This window comes from Hemiscyllium ocellatum, chromosome 11 (genome assembly GCF_020745735.1).
Source record: "Hemiscyllium ocellatum isolate sHemOce1 chromosome 11, sHemOce1.pat.X.cur, whole genome shotgun sequence".
Classification (NCBI taxonomy): Eukaryota; Metazoa; Chordata; class Chondrichthyes; order Orectolobiformes; family Hemiscylliidae; genus Hemiscyllium; species Hemiscyllium ocellatum.
This window is the reverse complement of record NC_083411.1, coordinates 11,664,017-11,688,869: the sequence shown is the minus strand read 5'-3', so window position 1 is coordinate 11,688,869 and position 24,853 is coordinate 11,664,017. Positions and strand designations below refer to the sequence as shown.

The following is a 24,853-nucleotide window of genomic DNA, read 5'->3' as shown; positions in this document are numbered from 1 at the left end:
TCTGCAGAGGCTGGAGTATCAGAGCTGAAAATGTGTTGCTGGAAAAGCGCAGCAGGTCAGGCAGCATCCAAGGAGCAGGAGAATCGACGTGTAGGGCATGAACCCTCCCTGAAGAAGGGCTTATGCTCGAAACGTTGAATCTCCTGTCAATCTATCAAGGCAGGTGTTTTCCCACTGATTAAACAGTCCCAGCGCTGGTGTTTCCTGGCCAGGTTGCACACAGTTGCAATGAGTTGAGTCAGCTCCTTACATTTCCGGGACTCTGCAGTGTATCGGTGTTGACGTGGTGACTGACAGGGTGTTGGACCATCAGCAGAAGATAGTTTCCTGAGCGCAGTCAGAGGCGGGACTGTCTGCTCAGCTGCTGAGAATTCACTTTCAAAATGGGCTGAATGTCGGACTGGCCCTTCCTGCCCCTTTTTTTTGATCAGGATGAATCGCAAGTGGGGAATCGGAGGGGTGCTGATGGTGTTTACCTGCTGGGCTGCTTATGGGCAGCTCGATCCCAATGCGGCCCCAGACTTTGTGCGGAAGGAAGGTAATCGAGAGGGTGTTTTTCTTTTGAGTCTGGTCTCTTTCAGCCTCTGCTCTGGCATCAAAGGTCTCTCTCTCACACACACAAAAAAAATTAGCAGCATCCGTGGAGAGAGAGAGAGCTAACGTTTTGAGTCCAGTGACCGTTCTGCAGAAGCCGAAAGCATTTGCGAAAAAGTGGCATTTATTTTAATGGCAGGGTGTGGCTGTCTGCGGATCGGTGGCTCTGTCTGTGTCATTGCACCTTGTTTCATAAAGATTGGGCGATGGAACTGCACTGGATTGACAACCAGCGAAGTGTGACTGGGGTTCGGTCACTCTGCCCAGGTTCTGACCACTCCTACCCCTGGTGTGGGGTACAAGCCCAGAGGTTCTGACCCAGAGGGGTAACGCTACCCATTATACCACATATGAACATTAACAAATAAAAGATAAAGTCCTACCAGGCCATGGGGTTGATCAGAGAGGCACCCCCTATCCTGGGGGGGTGGGGGGGGGGGAGGGGGTCACTGTGCGCAGGCAAGGGTGATAAGAGGAACTTCCATGGTAACTTCACCCAGTACAGGAATGGACTGTATGGTGTGGCTCTACTTGGGGAGATGGCCCATTATTATCACTGAACCCAAGAGACTCAAGTCATGTTCTGGGGAGCTGACTTCAAATCCCACCATAGCAGATGGTGGAATTTGAATTCAATAAAAATCTGAAATTAAGAATCGAATGAATCTATTGTCATGGGGAAAACCTGTCTGGTTCAATAATGCCCCTTAGGGGAGGAAACTACCATCCTTACCTGGTCCAAGGATGGGCAATAAGTGCTGGTCTAGCCAGCAATGCCCTCATCCTGTGAATGAATAAAAATAACCAATGTGGACCAGCCAACTGAACTAACCAACCATGCACCCACAAGTTCGATAACACATCTGACAATACTGGGGTGGGGAGAAGAGTGAGAGGTGGCCTATTAAAAATCACACATATACAATATATGGGCACCCAAACCTTCTTCAGACAATAAAATATTTTGAATTGTATCACTGTTGTAATGTGGAAAATGGGCTGGGCAGAGGCAATGCTTCTAACAGTTAAGATGCTCTCTGTTTCTTTTAAAGTTATGTTGGCTGCGGGTTAGCTATTGACCCTCTGCCTGACTGTGTTTTTGGAGTGAGTACCATACTGTGTTTAACAACTATTGGCAAGGACAGACAGAGCCTTAGTTTGATTACTCATTTAGCAACTGGGGCAGTGCAGCACTCCCTCAGTACCCTACGACTGTGCTGGGGGTGTCAGCCAAAATATTTTGCACATGACCCTGAAATGGGAGCTTAATCAGCATCTTCTGTCTCCAAATAACCTTTTTAACAGGGTAGTTTGGGTCAAACCACTGAAAAAAGAGACATACGGTTTAAACTTTCTGGCTTGCAGTTGTCAGGACAGAATGGCAAGAACCCTAAGTTTCAGAGTGAGCAACAATTTGACAGCATGGGAAGAAAGTGTTGCTTGGATAATTTAGAAACATTGAAACTAAGATCAGAAATAGGTCATTCAGCCCTTTGACACTCCTCTGCCATTCAAGTTGATCATGTTGGATCATCCAACGTGTTACCAGCTCTCTGCTTTCTCCCATACCCTTTGATCGCTTTTGCTGTAAGATCTACATCTGACTCTTTCTTGAAAGCATTCGATATTTTGACCTCAACCACTTTCTGTGGCAGAGAATTCCCCAGCATACCAGTCTCTGGGTGAAGACATTTTTCCTCCTCTAAATCCTAAATGACTTACTTTATATACTTAAACTGTGACTCCTGGTTCAAGACCCCCAGGTCATTGAAAACATCTCTCTTGCTTTTAGACTGCCTTGTCCTGTTTCATAGGCTTCTAGGAGATCTCCCATCATTCATTGATACTTCGATGAATATAATCCTAACCTATCTAGTCCCTCTTCATACAACAATCCTGCCATCCTATGACTTGGTCTGGTAAACCTTCACTGTACTCCCTCTGTAGCTAGAACATTCCTTTCTCACATAAGGAGACCAAAATTGCACACATTGCTTCAGGCATGGTCTTACTAATGCTGTGCACAATTGCAGCAAGACATCCCTGGTCTTGCTGAAAATCACTGAAGGCCAACATGGAGACATAGCAAGTTATTAGGAAGGCTAATGAAATGATAGCCTTTATTGCAAGAGGATTTAAGTACAGAAGTAATGAAGTCTTAACTTCAATTGTGTAGGACTTGATTAGAACGCACCTTGAGTGCAGTATACAGTTTTGGTCTCCTCATCTCAGGAAGGATTAATTCCTGTAGAGGGAGTGCCGCTGAGTTATTCTGGGATGGTCAGACTGACCTGTGAAGAGAAATTGGTAAAATTAGGCCTGTATTTTCTTAAATTTTGGAAAATGAGAGATGATCTCATTGAAATCTACAAAATACTCCAAGGGACAGAACGAGGTGGATGCGATTTAAATGTTTGCCCGGGTTGGGCAATCCAGAACTAAGAGAGACAATTTGAAAATGAGGAGTTAAAGGAAAATTCTGCAGATGCTGGAAATCTGAAACAAACACAGAGAATACTGGAGAAACACAGCAGGTCTGGCAGCATTATGGAGAGAGAATCAAAATTAATGTTCCAGAGTGTCTGGATTATTACCTGTGCAGTTTTAGTTTCCCAGTCTGAGGAAGGATGTTTTGGCTGTGGAGGGAGTGTAACAAAGGTTTAGTGGATTGATGTTTGAATCAAGATAGGCCCCATTTGAAGGAAGAAAGTAGTTGAGGTCAAACACTGAATGTTTTCAAGGAGTTTAATATAATTCTGAGGCCCGGAACCAAAGGTTTTGGGGACGAAGAAGGAACAGGGTACTGAGTTGGATGATCAGTCATGATCATAATGAATGGAGAAACAGACTCAAAGGGCTGAATGGCCTACTCATATTTCTGTTCCCTATATTTCTATGTAAGAAACACTACAGCAAACATTAGTGTCTTGTATCAGTTCCTATGCAGCACAGCTCAAGCCTTTTTATTATATAAAGGCAATCTTGAATTCTCATTATGCTGGCTGTCTGAAGTCATTTGAAGAGATGAACACAATATTTTTCCTTATTCAATGCATTCCAGTGCTCTGGCTGTGTTGTATTATGATTTTTCCATAGCATGGGGGAGCAACTGAAGTGAAATGGATACAATCAGTACAAAACTGAGGTCATTCTTAAGAAAGAAAAATCTATTGGCAAGACTGTAAGGAAGGAATAGATGAGTTGCACAGTTGAAATGGGCTGAACAGTCTCTCTGTGCACTGTTATAACTCTAGAAAACCATTGCTGTTAACTTTCTTCTTATCAACTGTGCCCACAGTTCTGTTGGAATGCCATTCTTTTGTGGCAGTGACTTTGTGAAAATGCACTTTAACATAATTTTGCTTATTTTGGATTTAAACTCCTGCTGCTTAATTCCAAATTAAAACTGAAACCATTGAAGGCGATAGTGGGTAGGACTCCAATTGTTTGAAATCCCAGAAATCTCTTTTGTTTCAATCTTTGATCTGTTAAAATACCAATCACATGTACTAAATGGGTTCACTTCTCAACCAGTAGAAGGAGGCAATTTGGATATTGTTGTAAGAGGTATCCAGGTTCAATATAAACTCATTGAAGAAATTGCAGATTGTATTATCAAGGAGATCTTGAAAGTATCTATGAGGGTATTGTTTGCCAAGTTTCATTGACATGATGTAAGTGAAATTGTTTTCCCACAGTACTGCTGAGAGAGAAAGGTATCAAGACAACAGACCTGAATGATAAGCTGGTGAATCACTCTTAGTTTAAAACATTTTCATCCCGTTCCATGTGAGCATGCAAATTAGGAGCTGGAGTCAGCCACTCGGCCCCTCGAGCCTGCTAAACCACTCACTAATGTGGGTGGCATGGTGGCACAGCGTTTAGCACTGCTGCCTCGCAACACCAGGGTCCAAGGTTAGATTCCAGCCTCACAGCGCCAGAGACCTGGGTTCAATTCCCACCTCGGGCAACTGTCTGTGTGTAGTTTGCACATTCTCCCCGTGTCTGTGTGAGTTTCCTCCAGGTGCTCCGGTTTCCTCCCACAGTCCAAAAATGTGCAGGTTAGGTGAATTAGCCATGCTAAACAGCCCGTAGTGTTAGGTAAAGGGGTAAATGTAGGGGAATGGGTCTGGGTAGGTTGCTCTTCGGAGGGTTGGTGTGGACTTGTTGGGCCGAAGGGCCTGTTTCCACACTGTAAGTAATCTAATCTAAAATTATGGCTGGTCTGCTTACTCCACATTCCTGCCTACCTCAGACAACCTTTACCGTATAAATTCTCAAATACTCTGCTACCACTGCCTTTTTCAGATGAGACTTCCAAAGACTCAGTGACTCAGTAATTACAATGACTCCCTGGTTTAAACTTCTCCCTTTAAGAGAAAACATCGTCTTCAAATCTACCCTGTCATGATCTCTCAGGAACATTTTTGTTTCAATCAAGTTGGCTCTTACTCTTTTAGAGAAAGTGAGGACTGCAGATGCTGGAGATCAGAGATGAGCGTGTGGTGCTGGAAAAGCACAGCAGGTCAGGCAGTATCAGAGGAGCAGGAGAATCGATGTTTCGGGCAAGAGTCTTACATCCTCATTCTTGATGACGGGCTGATGAAGGGCTTTTGCCCGAGGAGCACGATCATTGACGTTTCGGGCAAGAGCCCGTCATCAAGAATGAGGATGTAAGGCTCTTGCCCGAAACATCGATTCTCCTGCTCCTCTGATGCTGCCTGACCTGTTGTGCTTTTCCAGCACCCCACCCTTGACTCTTAATCTTTTAGAATCCAGCAAACGCAAGCCTAGCCACCCTGACTTTTCTTTGTAAGACAATGCTTTGTAAGCTTTGTCCTTCCTTAAGAAAGAGGAGAGCCACACTGTACACTGTAATCCAAACGTGATCTTATTAATGCCCTGTATAACTGAAACATAGCCTCCATACTTTTGGATTCAATTCCACATGCAATAAGTGATCACATTCTGCTAATTTTCTAATTACTTGTACAGTACTTGCATACTAACCTTTTGTGATTCATAAACAAGGACATCCAGGTCCCTATGCATTCCAGAGTTCTGCAAAACCTTGCCATTTAGATTATTTGGTTCTTTTTCATTTTTTTTAACCAAAATGGGCAGTTTCTAATTTTTTCAATTATACTTTATTTGTCAGACCGTTGTCCACTTAACCTATCTACATCCCTTTGTAGCCTCCTTATGTCCTCTTCACAACTTACTTTCCCATCTATTTGTGTGTCATCAGCATACGTAACTGCATTCCATTGCATTTGTTATTATATTGTTCAAAAAGATCCTTAAAATTGTTGCTGCTAATCCATAGTGCTTGAGGTTTTTGATTAGAATTGTTAGATGTGTATAACGAAACCAAGTGATATTAAATTGCTAATGCCGAATTTTATTTTGCAATCAGGGAAGATGAATGTGCTCTTTATTATTGCTGATGATCTGCGCACCAGTCTGGGATGTTATGGTGATCCGATAGTGAAGTCACCAAACATCGATCAACTTGCCTCCAAGAGTATTGTTTTCAAAAATGCATTCGCCCAAGTAAGTTGAGTTGTTGAAACATAAATGGAAATTGCTAGGAAAATTCAACCTTTCTGGCAGCATCTGAAGAAAGATCATTGAACTCAAAATATTAACTCAGCTTTCTCTCCACAGTTGCTGCCAAACTGGCTGAGTTTCTCCAGAAATTTCTGTTCCATTTCAGATTTCTAGCATTCATAGTTCTTTGTTACTTAAGTTGAACAGTTCCTGTGTTTAAAGATCAAACTCTGTAGCTTGTGTTGACATTTTGCTGGCATAATCTATAAAATATGTAATTATATTCAGTAGCAAAAACAGAAATTGCTGGAGAAACTCAGCAAGACTGGCACCATCTGTGGAGAGGAAGCCGAGTTAATATTTTAGGTCCATTGACCCTTCTTCAGAACTGGACCGAAACATTAACACTGTTTTCACTCCACAAATGCTGCCAGATCTGCTGAGTTTCTCCAGCAACTTCTTTTTCTGTATCAGATTTCCAGCATCTGCAGTTCTTTGTTTGTTAATTTATATTCTGTAATATGAAAGAAATGGCCTTTCTCTTAGCTAGTCTGATCAGGCCATTGTAACTTGTAACTTAACACCTTTTCGCTTTGGAGAGATTTTGTATACAATGTTGTTGTTAGATTTTGGAATGTCAAATGACTCTTTGCCTACAATGGTTTGCAGCAAGCGTTGTGTGGGCCCAGCAGGACATCATTTTTAACGAGTCGTAGACCTGACACCACCCGACTTTTTGATCACGATTCCTATTGGAGAGTTCAAGCTGGGAACTACACCACACTTCCTCAATATTTGAAGATGCATGGCTACTTAACCTTGTCAGTGGGAAAAGTCTTTCATCCAGGTAAGATCTCAGCTTTTGCTCAGTGTTAGACCTGGAGAATGCCAACCTGTCAACCACCAGTCAGTCAAGATGTGTCTCCTGGTGGGATGTATTTGATGGTCTCATTTCTGATCCTCCACTTTGCCGCATGGTTGTACATGAAGGTCTTCCTTTTGCATGTGAAGTGGAAGCCTTTGGTTTTATTGACATTAATGTCCAGGCCTGTCTTATCACAATAAGACTGGAGGATCTTTAAGTTCTCTTGCATCCCGGCGTGAGAGTTGCTCAGCAGTGCAATGTCATCCGCGAATGCCAATGCTGTACAGTTAAGCGTCTTGTTTCCATACGGCATTGTAATGCCCTGGCCTGTCTGCTCCAGGGTACTAATCAGAGGGTCTATCGCGATGTTAAATAGTAAAGGTGACAGTGGATCGCCCTGCTTCACACCTCTCTCGACCTTGATCTGTTCCGTCGGCTTTCCTTTACCCTCAATCACTGTGGTGTTGTTCGTGTAGAGGTCACGGATCAGGTCTACGAAGGCAGCGGGTGCCTTCATTCTCCTCAGCGAACCAATGAGTAGTTTGTGGCCAACTGAATCAAATGCTTTGGCCAAATCAACGAAGACAACGGCCAGCTCCTTTTTGTTCTTCTTTGAGCCCTTTATGATGTTTTGGAGGATAGCGATGTTTTCGTTGCATCCGGGTGTAGAAGCCAGGAAACCCTTCTGCCTCGAGTTGATGTTTACCGCTTTGCTTAACCTCTTCGCTATAATCTTCGTAAAAAGGCGGAGGAGCATTGGCCCGATGGTGATGGGCCGCCAGTTGTCCAAATTCTTGAGCCGATCTTGGTCTTCGCATTTGGGGATTAGCACCGTCCGGCTCTTCTTCATACTCTCTGGGATCGATCTTGTATTAAGCCAAAGGGTGAAGAGCCGAGGTAGACGGGATGCGTCAGTTTCTTGGATGGCTTCTAGGTCTTTCAGTTGTATGCCATCTGGCCCTGGTGCACTATGTTTGTCAATGCCACTCAGGGCTTCGTCTACCTCTTCTTCTCCGATTGGTCCCAGGAGTAGTTCTTCGTCCACTCGGCCAACTTACAGTGTGGAAACAGGTATTCTGCAACCTTCTGGATTCAGTGTTGAGTTTAATAATTTTACGGCCTATGCACCTTCTGCCATGTCCTTTCCCAACTCCCACACATCAGGCCTTGTCATCACAGGGGCTGCTACCACAACTAACCCATTATCTGCTACTACTGGTCCCCGTTGGCAGCTATTGATTCTCTCAGGGTGACCTTTATCCACTCCATTGTCTGCCAAACCTATGTTTTCTCTCTCTCTGGGATCCGTCTCCATCTATCATGTAGTCCAACCCCTTCCCCTACCCCATCTTCAGCATTTATACTAAGCTTTTCCTCGCTCCTATCCGTTCTGAAGGAGGGTCAGTAAATTTGAAACATTAACTCTGCTCTCCCAACTCTGCGCTTGAGTTTCTCCAGCAATTTCTGCTTTAGTTTGAGATAGACAGATATTTGGTCCATCAGGGTGTCATGGTTTTCAGGAGTGGGTCGGAAAATGGAATTGACACCCAAGAGCAGTCATGATCATATTGGAGGGCAGAGCAAGCTGGAGGGGGTACAGAGTCTCCTCTGTTCCTATTTCTTATATCTTAATTAACATGTTTGTGCCATAAAATTAAAATAAGGAACAGGCTTCCTTTATTTTCACAGTCAGATGAATGGTGGTCAACTGTAGCTGAGTATGTAATGTCTTACCTCGGAATCAGAATGTTGGAGGTCAACAAGACAAGTATGTCTTTCAGGAGAAAGTGAGGACTGCAGATGCTGGAGTATCAGAGTTGAAAAATATGGTGCTGGAAAAACACAGCAGGCCAGGCAGCATCCGAGGAGCAGGATTCTTCATTCCTGAAGAAGGGCTTATGCCCGAAACGTCGATTCTCCTGCTCCTCAGATTCTCCCTGGCCTGCTGTGATTTTCCAGCACCACATTTTTCAAGTATGTCTATCAGACTGGCATTCTGTATCACTGACAGGGTGCTGGAATGTAACGAGAGCAGCCTCTCTCTTTGTTTCTCCTTCTATCATCACTTTGTGGTTTCCTCTCTTCTCTTGAGTTATAGGTGACATCAAGTCAGGCAGCATCCGAGGAGCAGGAAATTTGATGTTTCGGGCTGGAGCCTGTCATCCGGAATCAAGCTCATTCCTGACGAAGGGCTACAGCCCGAAATGTCGATTCTCCTGCTCCTCGGATGCTGCCTGACCTGCTGTGCTTTTCCAGCAACGCACTCTCAGCTCTGATCTCCAGCATCTGCAGACCTCACTGTCTCCTTATAGGTGACATCAGTGCACTGTCATACTGTGGCTCAGTGGTTAACACTGCTGCTTCACAGCACTAGGGAACCAGGTTCGATTCCACCCTTGGTTGACTGTCTGTCTGCATGGGTTTTCTCCCACTATCCAAAGGTTATGCAGTTTCAGGTGGATTGGCCATCCTAAACTGCCCACAGTGTCCAAGGATGTGCAGACTAGATGAGTTAGCCATGGGAATTGCAGGGTGGGGCTGGGTCTGTATAGGATGCTCTTTGGAGAGTTGGTGTGGACTGAATGGCCTGCTTCCACACTGTGTAAGGTTTCTAGCCTGGCCCAAACGAGTATGATTGAATTTTAGCTTCAATAGTTGAAAACATTAACTCTGCTTTCTCGGGGGAAATCCTGCTGCACTCTATCAAAGAATTATCCACAGTGTTTGAGCATTGTATCCCTCAATCAGCATCACATAAACAGATGGTATGATCGTCATCATATTGGTGTTTGTGGGAGTTAATTATTCACAGATTAACCACTGTGCTTCCTGCCTTACAACAGTAACTTGTACTTCACAAGTACTGAGCTAGCTGTAATGTGCTTCAAGATATCCTAGAGTCATGAAAGATACTTTTAAAGGCAAATCTTTCATCTTTTCCTTCTGCTGACCACAGCCTACAGTTCTTATATCTGAAGAAGACTTGGGATTTGTGATAATTTGGCTTATTCAACAAGTGCTTGTATAAATACAAATTAATTGTGTTATGACTGAAGGATAGCAAGTCAAACAAAGTCAGCCATGGACTTGCAACATAGTGAAATTGAAACATTTAATAACTCTCAAAATTGCCCAATTGTTTCTAATCAGACTTTGTGAATAATAGATCTTAGGCACCAACTTTACAACTTAAACAAAAAATAATATTTTAATATTAATCCTGTAACCTCAGTAAGATAGTGCTAAGTAACAGAGTAATTTAATATATATGGTTTAAACCCAATTCTCTTTGATCACAAGCCCACTCACATACAGACAAACACAGTTAAAGGATAAATTTAAAAGAATTGTAATTTGATAGATCAATTAAAGAATTTCAAAATATGGATTCCAAGCCTTCATGCAGTGCTTGGATAATGAGTTGTTCATTATATAGAACTGTATTTATAATTTCAAAGTCACCAGTGAATGTGAACAATATCAGTAGACTTCCAGAAATATTTACTAATTTCTTACAGACTGGGATTCATTTCTCAGAACATTTAACAATTCAACTACTGGACAGAAAACTAGAGAGTTAAAAAAATCTAGTCCTTAAGGTTCCAAAATTACATCTGCCAAAACCCAGACAGAATCAGTTTGCTCTTTTTTTTACTTCTTTTCAATGAATATTCTCTGTGATTACCGGGTTAGCACCAGTGTTCCCTTGATTGACCAACTCTATATGCAACTCTCTTTTAGATCTGAACATAGTAGCAATTGCTTGCTGAGCCATCTATAATGTTCTTTAGATCAGTAATTATGTTGTACTATCTTTCAGGCCAGTTCCCAAAAGCAAATATCCACATTTTATTTCTTCTGTATTAAAACATGCAGCTGTTCAAAGTTCAACTCTTAAACTTGAATCACAGTTCCACAAAAAAAGAGAGAGGAATCAATGAAACAGAGTGAGGGCTTGACATCTGATCAAGAAGGTTTCACTGATCGAGTTAGATAAAGATGTGGTACAAAGAGGTTTATGGAGCAGAATTACTGCTGTTCTGCTGTAAGTTCTATACAGTAGCAATCTTCATAATTTCTGCTGACTTAATGTGCTCACTAATTTAAAATAGGAGATTGAGCAACTGAAGCTTTGATCTTTCTTTAACGCACAACATCATAAAATAAGATCATCTGGCTTATTTTTCTCTGTTGAATGTTTCTGTTCAGTAGTTAATATGAACCACAGTGTTTACACTTAATGAAAATTTCCTTCACCTTTCAGGGATCGTGTCCAATCATACTGATGATTATCCTTATAGCTGGTCCATCCCTCCATTTCATCCTTCAACACAGAAATATAAAAACGCTAAGGTAAAGCTTAAATGTTGCTTTGAATGGCTGATATGAAGACTGCATTGATTGTATTGTACTTGGGGTATTGAGTTAATCATTGTGAGTTTAAGAGCATAAGAATTAGGAGCAGGAATAGGCCATTCAGCTCATTGTGACTGCTCCTCCATTCAAACTTATGATTGCTGAGCTCATCTCAGCTGCAAGCTATGAAGGGCTGTGCCAAATCCCCATAACCCTTCAACCCGTTCCTAATTAAAAATCTATCTCCCTCCTCCTTACGTTTACTCAGTGTCTTGACATCCAACACACTCTAGGGTAGTGAATTCCCCAGTTTCACAACCCTTTGAACAAAGTAATTCCTTTTCATCTCTGTTTTAAATGCACTAGCCCTTGGCCTAAAACTATAACCTTTTGTCCTGGATTGCCCCACAAAATGAAACATCTTCTCTGCGTTGACTTTGTCAATCCTGTTTAGCATCTTAAAACACTCAATCAAACTCTGGTGAGTATAGGCATACACTGCTCAATCTGTCTTCATAAGACAAACTTTTCTTCTCTGGAATTAATTTGGTGAACTCTTTCAATGCGGTTGTATTGGTCCTCAAATAAGGAACCAAATTGTGCGCAGTACTCCAGAGGTAGACTCACCAATGCTACCCATAATTACAACAGCACTTCCATACTTTTGTACTCCATGCCTTTCGCAATAAATACAACATTTCATTTGCCCTATTTATTATCCTTTCTACCTGCACACTAGCACAGAAAGTATGAATTTATAGAGTCATAGAGATATACAGCATGGAAACAGATCTTTCGGTCCGACCTGTCCATACCGACCATTTATCCCAACCCAATATAGTCCCACCTGCTAGCACCTGGCCCATATCCCTCCAAACCCTTCCTGTTCACATACCCATCCAAATGCCTCTTAAATGTTGCAATTGTAACAGCCTCCACCACATCCTCTGGCAGCTCATTCTATACACGTACCATCCTCTGTGTGAAAAGGTTGCCTCTTAGGTCTTTTTTGTATCCTTCCCCTCTCACCCTAAACCTATGCTCTCTCGTTCTGATCCCAGGGTCTGTTTGTCTTTGTCTGTTTATCCTATCACTGCCCCTCATCATTTTGTAAATCTCTATAAGGTCACCCCTCAGTCTCTGATGCTCCAGGGAAAACAGCCCCAGCCTGTTCAGCCTCGCCCTATAGCTCAAACCCTCCAATCCTGGCAACATCCTTGTAAATCTTTTCTGAACCCTTTCAACTTTCACAACATCTTTCCAACAGGAAGGAAACTAGAATTGCACAAAATATTCCAACAGTGGCCGAACCAATGCCCTGTACAGCCACAACATGACCTCTCAACTCCTGTACTCAACACTCTGACCAATAAAGGAAAGCATACCAAACACCTTCTTCACTATCCTATCTACCTGCGACTCCACTTTCAAGGAGCCATGAACCTGCACTCAAGGTCTCTTTGTTCAGCAACACTCCCTGGGACTTTACCATTGAGTGTATAAGTCCTGCTAAGATTTGCTTTTCTGAAATGCAGCACCTCACATTTATCTGAATTAAATTCCATCTGCCATTTCTCAGCCCATTGGCCCATCTGGTCCAGATCCTGTTGTAATCTGAGGTAACCCTCTTCGCTGTCCACTACACCTCCAATTTTGGTGTCATCTGCAAACTTACTAACTGGACCTCTTATGCTCGCATCCAAATCATTTATGTAAATGACAAAAAGTAGAGGACCCAGCACAGATCCTTGTAGCAATTCACTGGTCACAGGCCTCCAGTCTGAAAAACAACCCTCCACCACTACCCTCTGTCTTCTACTTTTGAGCCAGTTCTGTATCCACATGGCTAGTTCTCCCTTTATTCCATGAGTTCTAACTTTGCTAATCAGTCTCCTGTGGGGAACCTTGTTGAATGCCTTACTGAAGTCCATATAGATCACATCTACTGCTCTGCCCTCATCAGTCCTCTTTGTTACTTCTTCAAAAAACTCAATCAAGTTTGCGAAACATGATTTCCCACGCACAAAGCCATGTTGACTATCTCTAATCAGTCCTTACATCCTGTCCCTCAGCATTCCCTCCAACAACTTGCACACCACTGAGGTCAGGCTCACCGGTCTATAGTTCCCTGGCTTGTCTTTACCGCCCTTCTTAAACTGTGGCACTACGTTTGCCAACTGCCAGTCTTCCAGCATCTCACTTGTGGCTATCGATGAGACATATATCTCAGCAAGAGGCCCAGTAATCACTTCTCTAGCTTCCCATAGGGTTCTCAGGTGCACATGATCAGGTCCTGGAGATTTTTCCACCTTTAACCATTTCAAGACATCCAGCACTTCCTCCTCTGTAATCTGGCCATTTTGCAAGATGTCATCATCTATTTCCCTACAGTCTATATCTTCCATATCCTTTTCCACAGTAAATACTGATGCAAAATATTCATTTAGTATCTCCCCCATTTTCTGTGGCTCCACACAAAGGCTGCCTTGCTGATCTTTGAGGGGCCCTATTCTCTCCCTAGTTACCCTTTTGTTCTTAATATATTTGTAAAAACCCTTTGGATTCTCCTTAATTCTATTTGCCAAAGCTATCGCATGTCCCTGTTTTGCCCTCCTGATTTCCCTCTTAAGTATACTCCTACTTCCTTTCTACTCTTCTAAGGATTCACTCGATCTATCCTGTCTATACCTGACTTATGCTTCCTTCTTTTTCTTAACCAAACCTTCAATTTCTTTTGTCATCCAGCATCCAGCATTTGAATCAATATTAATCAAGGCTTCCAAACCTGTGACCTCTGCCACCTGGAGGAAGTGTGCAGCAGGTACATGGGTGCAAATGTATTGCTGGTCAAAGCACAGCAGGCCAGGCAGCATCTCAGGAATAGAGAATTCGACGTTTCGAGCATAAGCCCTTCATCAGGAATAGCCAGCACCTCTCAGTCACACCACATCCCTGACTCTGACAATATTCTTACTACTCCCTAACTGAGGAAGTCTGAGCTTACTTCTGTTACAGCAGAATGCTGACAAATCATAGGATCAGATAGTACAGATGAGGCTGTTTGACCCATCAAATCTGTACCTCAAAAGCTACAGAAAATCTACATCAATCACATCCTTCCTATAGTTCAGTGACCAGAATTGCACACAGTGCTCCAGCTGTGGCCTTACCAAGGTCCTATACAGCTCCAGTGTAACCTCCTCACTCTTTCTATGTCTCAACTGATAAAGGCAAGTGTCCTGTGTGCCTTTTTACATGTCCTATTAATCTCTCCTGCTACCTGATGAAGGGCTTATGCCCAAATGTCGATTGTCCTGCTCCGTGGGTGCTGCCAGACCTGCTGTGCTTTTCCAGCACCGCACTCTCTACTCTGATCTCAGCATCTGCAGTACTCACTTACTCCTATTAATCTGTCCTGCCACCTTGGGGTGGGCATGCACTTCAAGATCTCTCTGTTCCTCTGAGCTTTCTAATGTCTTACATTCACTGAGTGCTCTTATTATTCCTTCACGGGTCTAAGCTAGAATCCCAAGAGGCGGAAACAGATTTAGGTAGCACTGTCCTTGCTTCAGAGCAATGACTGTGTCGTCTCTTCCTCATCTGATCGTAATGCCCGGTGTTTAGTCAGCCTGAATAATTTCATCAGTGTGAGGTAGATGAGGCTTGTTTTCCTGCTTTTGGGGGTTAACCATTCTGGTCCAGTAGATTAGATTACTTACAGTGTGGAAACAGGCCCTTCGGCCCGACAAGTCCACATCGACCCGCTGCAGCGCAACCCACCCATACATTTACCCCTTTACCTAACACTACGGGCAATTTATCATGGCCAATTCACCTGACCTGCACATCTTTGGACTGTGGGAGGAAACCGGAGCAGGGGAGAATGTGCGAACTCCATACAGTCAGTCGCCTGAGTCGGGAATTGAACCCGGGTCTCTGGCACTGTGAGGCAGCAGTGCTAACCACTGTGCCACCGTGCTGCCCAGTACTTCGCTTGTCTAGGGAATGTGTGTGTGTGTGTGTGTGTGTGTGTGTGTGTGTGAATCTGACTGCCTTCAAGTATCACCAAACATATAATAGGAATGAACGGAGCTGTAACAGATTTAACTAACACTAAAGGCGAGGGACTCTGTCCAAATCCAGGTTCTACTGAAGAATTCAGTACAACTAACCATGCTGTGATTCATTTATTATACAAACAAACATCACACTGGAAGTTCAAGACTGGATGGTCTGCAAATGACATATATCATACTAAGGGGGTGGTTGGCTCAGCTGGCTGCAGTACAGTGCGATGGGTTCAGTTCCTGTATCAGCTGAGCTTACCATGAAGGATTCTCCTTCTCAACCCCTCCCTCTGCCTGAGGTGTGTGGTGACCGTCAGGTTAAACCAGCACCATCGCCTCTCTCTAATGACAGCGCAGTCCTGTGATCTGGCAAGGTTTTGGTGACTTTAGTACAGTGACAGACCATTCAAAAGATGAATGTGGGACATGAAGTGAACTTGGTTAACTGTGTGTGTTTCCTTCAGATAGGTTTGCAAAGGGCCAGATGGTCAAAAACATGCAAATTTAGTTTGCCCAGTGGATGTGGAGGAAATGCGAGAACACACGCTGCCTGATATTCAGAGCACCGAAGAGGCAATCCGGTTGTTGAAAAAGTTGAAAGGCACAGAAAACCCTTTCCTTCTGGCTGTCGGTTACCATAAGCCGCACATTCCACTGAAATATCCCCAGGTAACAACTCCACAATCTGCCACAATGTTTGGGAAATGTTTGTCATCTCTCTCTGTGTCTGTGCACAGGTTGAGCGCCACACAAATACAGCAGAGATTGCTGCATAAAATGTATCTAGCTCATGTCTTTAACATAACTCAGACTTAATGATCCTACTGTTAAAGAGAAACGTATCTTTTATGACTTCAGCCCTCCCAAAGCACGCTACAGCCAACAAGGTACTGTTAGCATTTAGTACTGATGTAATGGAGGAAACACAGAACCGAAGTTACACACAGCAAATTTAATAATAAGATAATCTGTTTTAGTGAACACTTGACAGGATGCTGGAGAGAATTCCACAGCAGCTGCAGAATCAGACTGGCCTCAGTTTTACCCCTTTTCTCTGACAGTGCAGCACTCCATCGGCCATGAATTGAAATATCAACCTAGACTTTGTGCAAGTGAAAATGGTTGGCTGTTTCAATTACTGTAAACCTTTTTCCGAACAAATTATGTGGCTTCACCCTTACGCTAATTTTGTGTGAATTTGTCTTCTTTTGGCTTTATGTTCTCTCATTTTCTATTGTTTCTGTAGGCAGTAAACTGATGTGGAACAATGAGTGCGGCACTGTTGGCGGGTGCTTGCCATTTAGTTATGGGGCTGCTTTTGCCCAGGCTAGTGCTCAAATGTGTCACACATGTAAAATGTGGAGTCATCTGACTCTGATCCCGCTGCTAGTAAAATATATGTAAAGAACAAAGATCATTTGTAGCCCAGGAACAGGCCCGAACAGATCTAAATCCACTGTCTAAACCTGTCACCCAATTCCTAAGCATCTGTATCCTCTTGCTCCCCACCTACTCATGCATCTGTCCAGACGCATCTTAAATGAATCTACCATGCCTGCCTCTACCACCTCTGCTGGCAACGCATTCCAGGCACCTACCACCCTCTGTGTAAAGTACTTAACATGTGTATTCCCCTTAAACTTTTCACCTCTCACCTTGAAAGCGTGATCTCTTGTTATTGAATCCTACACCCTGGCAAAAAGCTTATCTGTACCTACTCTGTCTATACCCTTCATGATTTTGTAGACCTCAATCAGGTCCACCTCGATTGCCTTTTTTCTAATGAAAACAAATCTAACCTATTAAACCTCTCTTCATATATTTGAGACATCATAAGACCACAAGAAATGGGGCCATTCAGCTCCTCAAGCCAGCTTTACTAGTCGATCAAATCAAAGCTGATCTGATCTGGCTTGAAGTCCCTTTACTTTCCTGTTTCCTCATAAGTCTTGTCTCGCTTATCAATCAGACATCTGTATAAGTCAGCCTTGGATATGTTCAATGGCTCAGCTGTCTGAGAGTGAGAATACCAAAGATGAATGACCTTCTGAGGACAGAAATTCCTCTTTTTCTCTGTCTTATACGGAAGACTCTGGATTTTGAAACTGTGCCCCCTTGGTCGAGATTTACACTTGTGGGAAAATGAATGTGCTCAACATTGACCCTCTTAAGCCCGTTCCGAAACCTGACCTTCCGTGAGATAGCCACCATCTAATGGTCTCAGTTGTAAGTATGTTCAAAAAAACTGTATTGACTTGAGGTCGGTTCAAAGAGTGAAGAAGAAGCATCCTGAGCTCGAATCATTATCTCTGTTTGTGTTTCCACAGATAATGCCAGATCTGCTGAGTTTCTCCAGCATTTTCTGTTTCTATTTTATAGGTGAGTGCTCAAGAAATGGTTTGCGTTTTTAAAAGGCTTGAAGATTGCATTTTTTTGTCAGGATAATTTGGCAGAAATCTAAACTCGTGATTCTCTTCTGTTCAGGAATTTTTGAAATTGTATCCACGTGATAAAATACCCTTGGCACTTGATCCCAAAATCCCACCGAAATTACCACCAGTGGCATATAATCCGTGGACTGATCTGAGAAAAAGAGATGATGTGATGGCTCTCAATTTAAGTTTTCCATATGGACCCATTCCTGATGACTTTCAAGTATGTGTTTAATCAGCTCTTAAAGGAAGCATTTATTTAATGAAAGGAGCAGATGCTAAGCACAGCTTTCTTTGCACACAGTCAGCAAAATGGATTTGTAGCTTCTGGAATTTTTGACTGGCATAGCGATGATGTACTCAGAGTTGCACTAGGGATTTGGAAATATAATATGAAATACTGTCTCCTTCTGTCTGTCTTGACCACTCCAATTCTTGGTTCGGACAAGTCTGGACAGTGGCAGCTTTTTGTTAATATTTTAGGCCTGGAGATGGAACTAATTTTTAGACCTTGCCAATGACTGCAGACATGACAGTCATGTTTAATATTTCTTGTGTCTCACTTTTTAGTATGCAGAATCAGGGTCTCAAGTCAAGCACAGAATCCCTACAGTGTGAACGCGGGCTTTTTAGCCCATTGAGTCCACACCAACTCTCCAGAGAGCACCCCACCCAGACCCACATACCCACCCTATCTTCTAACCCTGCATTTCACATGGTTAATCCACCTAACCTGCACATTCTGGGTAATCTAGCATGGCCAATCCATCTACCCTGCACATCTTTGGACTGTGGGAGGGAATCAGAGCACCCGGAGGAAACTCAGGCAGAGATAGGGAGAATGTATAACCTCCACACAGACAGTCACCCGAGCCTGGAATCAGACCTGGGTCCCTGGTGCTACGAGGCAGCGGTGCTATGAGACAGCAGTGCTAACCACTGAGCCACCGTGCCACCCCAGTATGCCTTGCATCTCAACGTTCAGGATATTGTTTGTCTCAGTTTTTGGTATGTCTTGTGTATGAATGTTTGATAAGAATTTTGAAGAATTGCACAGCTCAGAAGGAGGTTGTTTGGTCTAATCCCTTCACTGATCTATGTTGGGGTGTTTGGGTGGCCCTCATGTCAGGGGATACTTCCATTGCACTGGCGGAGGGAAGGGGAGATGGCAGTCTTGGTGGCAGTGGATCATGAGGCTGTGAGATTTGTATCTTTCCTCTCTCTCTCTCAGGTGTTGATTCGCCAGAGTTATTTCGCTGCAGTCTCCTACATGGACACTCAAGTGGGTCAACTGCTGAACGCACTGGATGAGCAGGAACTGGCCAATAACACAATCATTATCTTCACTGCTGACCACGGTGAGCTCGAGATTTGTGTCTAGTTAGCTAATGGTTTTTGATGATACTCATCAACTGTTTGACTGTTCTGAGGAGAAGCTGATCATTTTATTCATGTACTTATTGATAAAGAATGATCTTAGATGTTAGCAGTATTTCCAGATTCACCTGAACTCTGTGCTGTATACAGACTGGCCGTGACTTGCTAAGTTGCTGCTATAACGAGCACTGTTAAACCTGTTAATTGAACAGAATCATGGAATCCCTACATGCGGAAGTAGGCCATTCGACCATTGAATCCACACCAACCATCAGAGCATTCCACCCAGACTCAACTCCATCCCTATAACCCTGTAATTCACATGGCGAATCTACTTATCCTGCACACTATGGGCGATTTACCAAGGACAATCCCACTAAAATGTGCATTTGTTTTTGGACTGTGGGAGGAAACCCAAGCATGCAGACACAGGCAGAAAGTCACCCCAGGCTGGAATTGAACCCAGGTCCTTGACACTGTGAGGCAGCCGTACTAACCACTGAGCCAGCATGCCACCCCATGTCAGAACAGGCAGATCAGACAAATAGTTTGACAAACACTAGTGATGATGGTGGTGATTGCAGAAATGAATGTACTTTATTTGGCACCTTGACAGTAGTACAATATCATACAGTAATTTGCAGAGGCATAACTCACCATCTTTAATCATCTTGCAGCTGGCTTCATTATGAAATAGATAAAATTGCAACCTGAAATGGAAGTCGTTAGCATAATGTACCAAATGCTACAATCGAGCTATCAGATTGTTCTAAGAACTCAAATAGTTCATTCTGATCCTTTACAAAAGGAAATCTGCTCTCACCTTCCTGCCTAAGCTCATTGTATTCCCATTCGCTCAGTAACCTCCCTTCAAAAGCACCAACCAACCGCATTGCTCTGTGACCAACCACTTTAACTCCCTCTCCCACTCCATGCAGGTCTTGGGCCTCCTCCATTGCCAAACCCTAACCACCTGAAGTCTGCAGGAAGAATGCCTCATCCTGCAAACCACATGTGATCAATGGGGATTTCACGGTTTCGTCATGTCCCCGCCACCCCCGCCCCCTCCCCCCCAAACCTTATATCTTATCCCAGTCTGAAGCCTCCAACGTGGCTCTGCCCACTTGACCTGTCCATCTTCCTTCCCATCTATCCAATCCACCCTCCTCTCTAACCTATCACCTTTCCACCCCATCTTCATCTACCTATCACATTCCTAGCAACCTTCCCCCAGCGCCACCTCCCTCCCATTTATATCTCAGCTCCCCGGCACACAAGCCTCTGTCCTGATGAAAGGCTTATACCCGAAATGTAAATTCTCCAGCTCCTTGGATGCTGCCTGGCCCGCTGCGCTTTTCCGCCACTGCACTCTTGACTCTGATCTCCAGCATCTGCAGTCCTCACTTTCTCCTCTCTGAGAAAGTAGTTATGTCAAAACTATTGCCAAGAGTTGGACCATCTCCTCAACAGTGTGGAGGTGCTGGTATTGGACTGGAGTGGACAAGCTCAGAAGTCACACGACACCAGGTTATAGTCCAACAGGCTTGTTTGAAATCACAAGCTTTCGAAGCACTGCGTCTTTGTCAGGGGAAGTGGAGGGAAGCACTTCAGCCAAGCTTGTGTTTTCAAATAAACCTTTTGGACTGTAACCTGGTGTCATGTGACTTCTGACTTTCTCATGGATGACTAGCGGAGAGCAATAAATGCCCAATATTTGGGGAATTAATTTAAAAATGTGGTGTTTAACTATAATTCCACATCCATCATTGTTGCTGTTGAGTGGATCATTACTCCAAGCAACCTCAAAGTGAATGCATGAGTGGAATGGGGAACTTGATGTTGATTTCTAAGCCTGACATTCCTGATGAGTTTACACATTTGATTTTCTTTCAGCTTTCTAGCATGGAATTTATTTAGAGCCACTGTTTTGTTTGATTTTAGGTTGGTCGCTAGGGGAACATGGTGAATGGGCTAAGTACAGCAATTTTGACGTAGCCACCCGAGTCCCTTTGATGTTTTACGTCCCAGGAAAGACTGCGGCTTTTCCCCATCCAGGTCAAAGGATGTTTCCTTTTATTAACTCCTTCACTGACGAAGTCAGGAGTCTGCCTCCAGGTAGGTTGTAGCATCCACTATAAAAGGCTGTATATCTGCGAATGTGAAGGTTATGTCTGAAGGTGCTATCTTACAGAAGATGGAAGTTGTTGCTTGTTCTGGAGTGATGTTGCTGTCCCCAATGTATTCTTGCATGCAGTTTTCAAATGTACTTTGCCAGAGAATATAAGCAACAAGATCAACATTCTGGAATGAAGTAAGAGAATGTAATACTGTGCAAAAAGCTATAAACCGATAAACTTCACGTCTATAGGGGAGCAGATGGTGTGGCAATAATATCATGATTACAGTTGGTCTGGGAACATGGTTTCCCATTCAACCATGCAGATGGTGAAATTTGAATTCAGTCAAATTTGGAATTAAAAATGAAGCTAGTTTAATTGTGACTGTACATTATTGCTGATTATCATAAATGTCCATCTGGTTTACTAACTCCCTTATTCATGACTGCAGATCCTTGTATACATGATTGACCCTTCACTACCTCCGAAGTGGACAAGATGGGCAAGCTGTGATGGGGTGATTAGGAGTGGGTAACAAATACCAGCAATGCCCCACATCCCTTGGAAGAATAAAATAAATCTATAACCACATTATATCTCACCATGTACTTTTTCATTACATTTCACATCTGACAAAACGTAGTTTTGTCTCATATCTTAACGTACTTGGATTGACTTATATTCAAGATAATCCAGTATGCTCCCAGTGCTTTAGGGAGGGAGTTCCTGGCTTTTGACCCCATTCCCAGTGACGGACTGGTGATGTAGCTCCAAGTCACAAATGCTGTGTGACTTGCAGGAGATGTCACAGAAACAAAAATAGAAATTGCTGGACTGCAGAACAGTTCTGAGAAAGGGTCACTCGACCTGAAACATTAACTCTGATTTCTCTCCACAGACGCAGCTAGACCTGCTGATCTTTTAATTTCTATTTTGATTTCTGTTTTACAGCACCCGTAGTTCTTTTGGCTTTTGGCTTTTGTCATTCCAGGTGATAGAAAGTGTGGCTATGGCAGATGCCTTTGAGGGAGCTGTAGTGAACTACAGAGGAATATTGTGGTAGATTAGAATGGTGTTGGAAAAGTACAGTAGGTCAGGCAGCTTCCGAGGAGCAGGAAAATCGACGTTTCAGGCAAAAACCCTTCATATGGAACACAAGCAAAGAGCCTGAAGGGTGGAGAGATATCTGCCTGAACTGCTGTGCTTTTCCAGCACCATTCTAATCTAGACTCTGGTTTCCAGCATCTGCAGTCATTGCTTTTACGGAATATTATGGTAGAAATTGGATCTGAAGCTCACCTTGATGTCAGGTTGGATTCTGAGATGGTGAATAGTTGAGCTGAGGCAGTGACTCACATGGGGAATGGAGTAAGTGATGAAGCAACGGGGATGATGATCACAGTCTCTCCAAACTCACTGTAAGAAATTTGGGGCTTATTCCTGATAGATGATAGGAGCATCACTGAAGATGGCAGAGAGGTAGAGCTGGGTGTGTTCAGCAGAAGTGTCAAATTTAAACCCCATGTTTACTGTCGATAAAGGGCTGAACTAGGTGTAATTATGGAACAAATGACCATGTCTGTGGAAATCCCTGCCCAGTGAAGCAGTTGAGGCTACCTCGTTGAATGTTTTTATGGCAAAGGTAGATAGATTTTTGAGCAGTAAAGGAATTAAGGGTTATGGTGAGACGGTGGGTAAGTGGAACTGAGTCCATGAAAAGATCAGCCATGATCTTATTGAATGGTGGAACAGCCTTAACAGTTCAGATGGCCTATTCCTGCCTCTAGTTCTTACATTCTTATGTCCTTTATTTTGACACTTGTGATGCAACAAATCACTTCATCCCCACATGGAAAAGATTGCTGATGTCTGGTCAGAAGTGATGTTCTCCTATTACCCAGTTCCGTTTGGTTTTCTTTCCAAAGTAGAATCATCAAGGGTTTAAATTTTCTTACAGGGTTGATGAAGGATGTCAATGTGGAATTGGTGGACCTCTTCCCAACACTCTGTGAAATCCTCAAACTACCTCAGCCTCCAGCGTGCCCACCATCTTCCTTTCATGTTGATCTGTGTACCGAGGGGAATAGTGTGGCTTATTATTTAAACCCCAATGCCTCAAGTCGGAAACGGCAACGGTTTGTCTACAGCCAGTATCCCCGGCCAGCGGACAAACCACAGATGAACTCTGACCTCCCTTTGCTGAAGGACATTCACATCATGGGATACTCTATCCGTTGTGATGGGTACAGGTACACAGAGTGGGTTGGTTATAATGCATCCACGTTCAGTGCCAATTTTAGTGCCATTCATGCTGGAGAGCTCTATCTACATAAAACAGACCCAGGAGAGGATAGCAACTTGTACAACAACATTGCATTTGTTGAAGTGGTGCAGAAACTTTCAGCCTTGCTTAAGAAATGAGAATTTCCACGTTATTTTCTCCACACATGATTTTGTATTATATTTTTATCGAGAATGACCTGCCTAGATCTTAGAACTGCCGTGTTTGTTTTTGCCTGCTATACTTCATTTTATAAAGAAACCGTTGGCATATAGTACTACTTTTAATTAGCTAATGTTTGCAGACATCATTTTATGCCCTTGATATATTTATTATCACGTGTATTTTGTTACAATTTTGGACAGTGTTGTCACTCTGTGGTGCCATCTTAAAACACAGAAAAAAGAACCAAAACATTGAATATAAAGGCAGAAAAATAAAGAAAATAAAGAAAAAGTGTTCAACAGGCTGTAACAGTTGCTCCTTTTTTGAGGTATTTTAGGTTTTGAGGGGATTTCCTCGAATTCCAGGAGCAGCAATTCTTGTTTTATATGCTGTTGTATTGTTTTGGAATTTTGCGGAAAAAAAAGTCAAAACAACCGCAGTTCTAAAAGGGAGAAGAACAGACAAAGGAAGCACATGGTGAGGACAGTGCAGGAGAGAGAGAGAGAAAGAAAGTTACACCACAGTGAACCTGCACAGTTACTGCCTTTGCTGTTTGACATCGGAGTGCATTTGGGAAAATGAACAAACAGTGAAAATCACAACTGAATTTGGAGGAACTGTTTGGATGAAGTCACAGCACAGAAACAGATAAGTGAATTGTTTTAAGTTTGGCCTACAGAAAGTCTGCAGTAGTAAGTAGAGTGGGTTCTTTCATGATTATATATTTTTTGAGATATGTCTATTGATTAAACTTAAAATAAAAGTGATAACTATTAATTTGACCTGGGACAGTGTTTTGTAGAAGAATAAGACAGTGTTATTTTCTGGGTCTGTAGATTGTGAAGGAGCAAAAATGGCCTTTAGTGGAGTGATATGCGCTTCTTGTCAGATGTGGGAGTTTAAGGAGAGTTTACGGGTTACTGTGGATTACATCTGCCTTAAATGCTGTTGTTTGCGAATCCTGTCAGATTGAATGGATCAGTTGGAGAGACAGTTAGAGGCAAAGAGGAATTTGCAACAGCAACAGTATGTGATGGATGGCAGTTATA

At 43.0% G+C, this 24,853-nt stretch overlaps 1 protein-coding gene across 2 annotated transcripts; it reads left to right on the top strand.

Moving 5' to 3' along the window:
* Positions 1-312: 312 nt before the first annotated feature.
* ids (iduronate 2-sulfatase) lies at positions 313-24,501 on the top strand. Of its 2 annotated transcripts, XM_060832018.1 has the most exons (9): positions 313-538; positions 6,011-6,147; positions 6,814-6,991; positions 11,274-11,362; positions 15,901-16,101; positions 17,917-18,087; positions 19,096-19,222; positions 21,183-21,356; positions 23,316-24,500. In XM_060832018.1, exons 1-9 carry the CDS (start codon positions 433-435, stop codon positions 23,777-23,779), a joined length of 1,647 nt encoding a protein of 548 aa, XP_060688001.1. In that variant the 5' UTR covers positions 313-432; the 3' UTR covers positions 23,780-24,500. The 2 variants fall into 2 exon arrangements, with proteins under 2 accessions (XP_060688001.1, XP_060688002.1); XM_060832019.1 differs by lacking the exon at positions 17,917-18,087 and having other exon boundaries at positions 23,316-24,501.
* Positions 24,502-24,853: the final 352 nt, after the last annotated feature.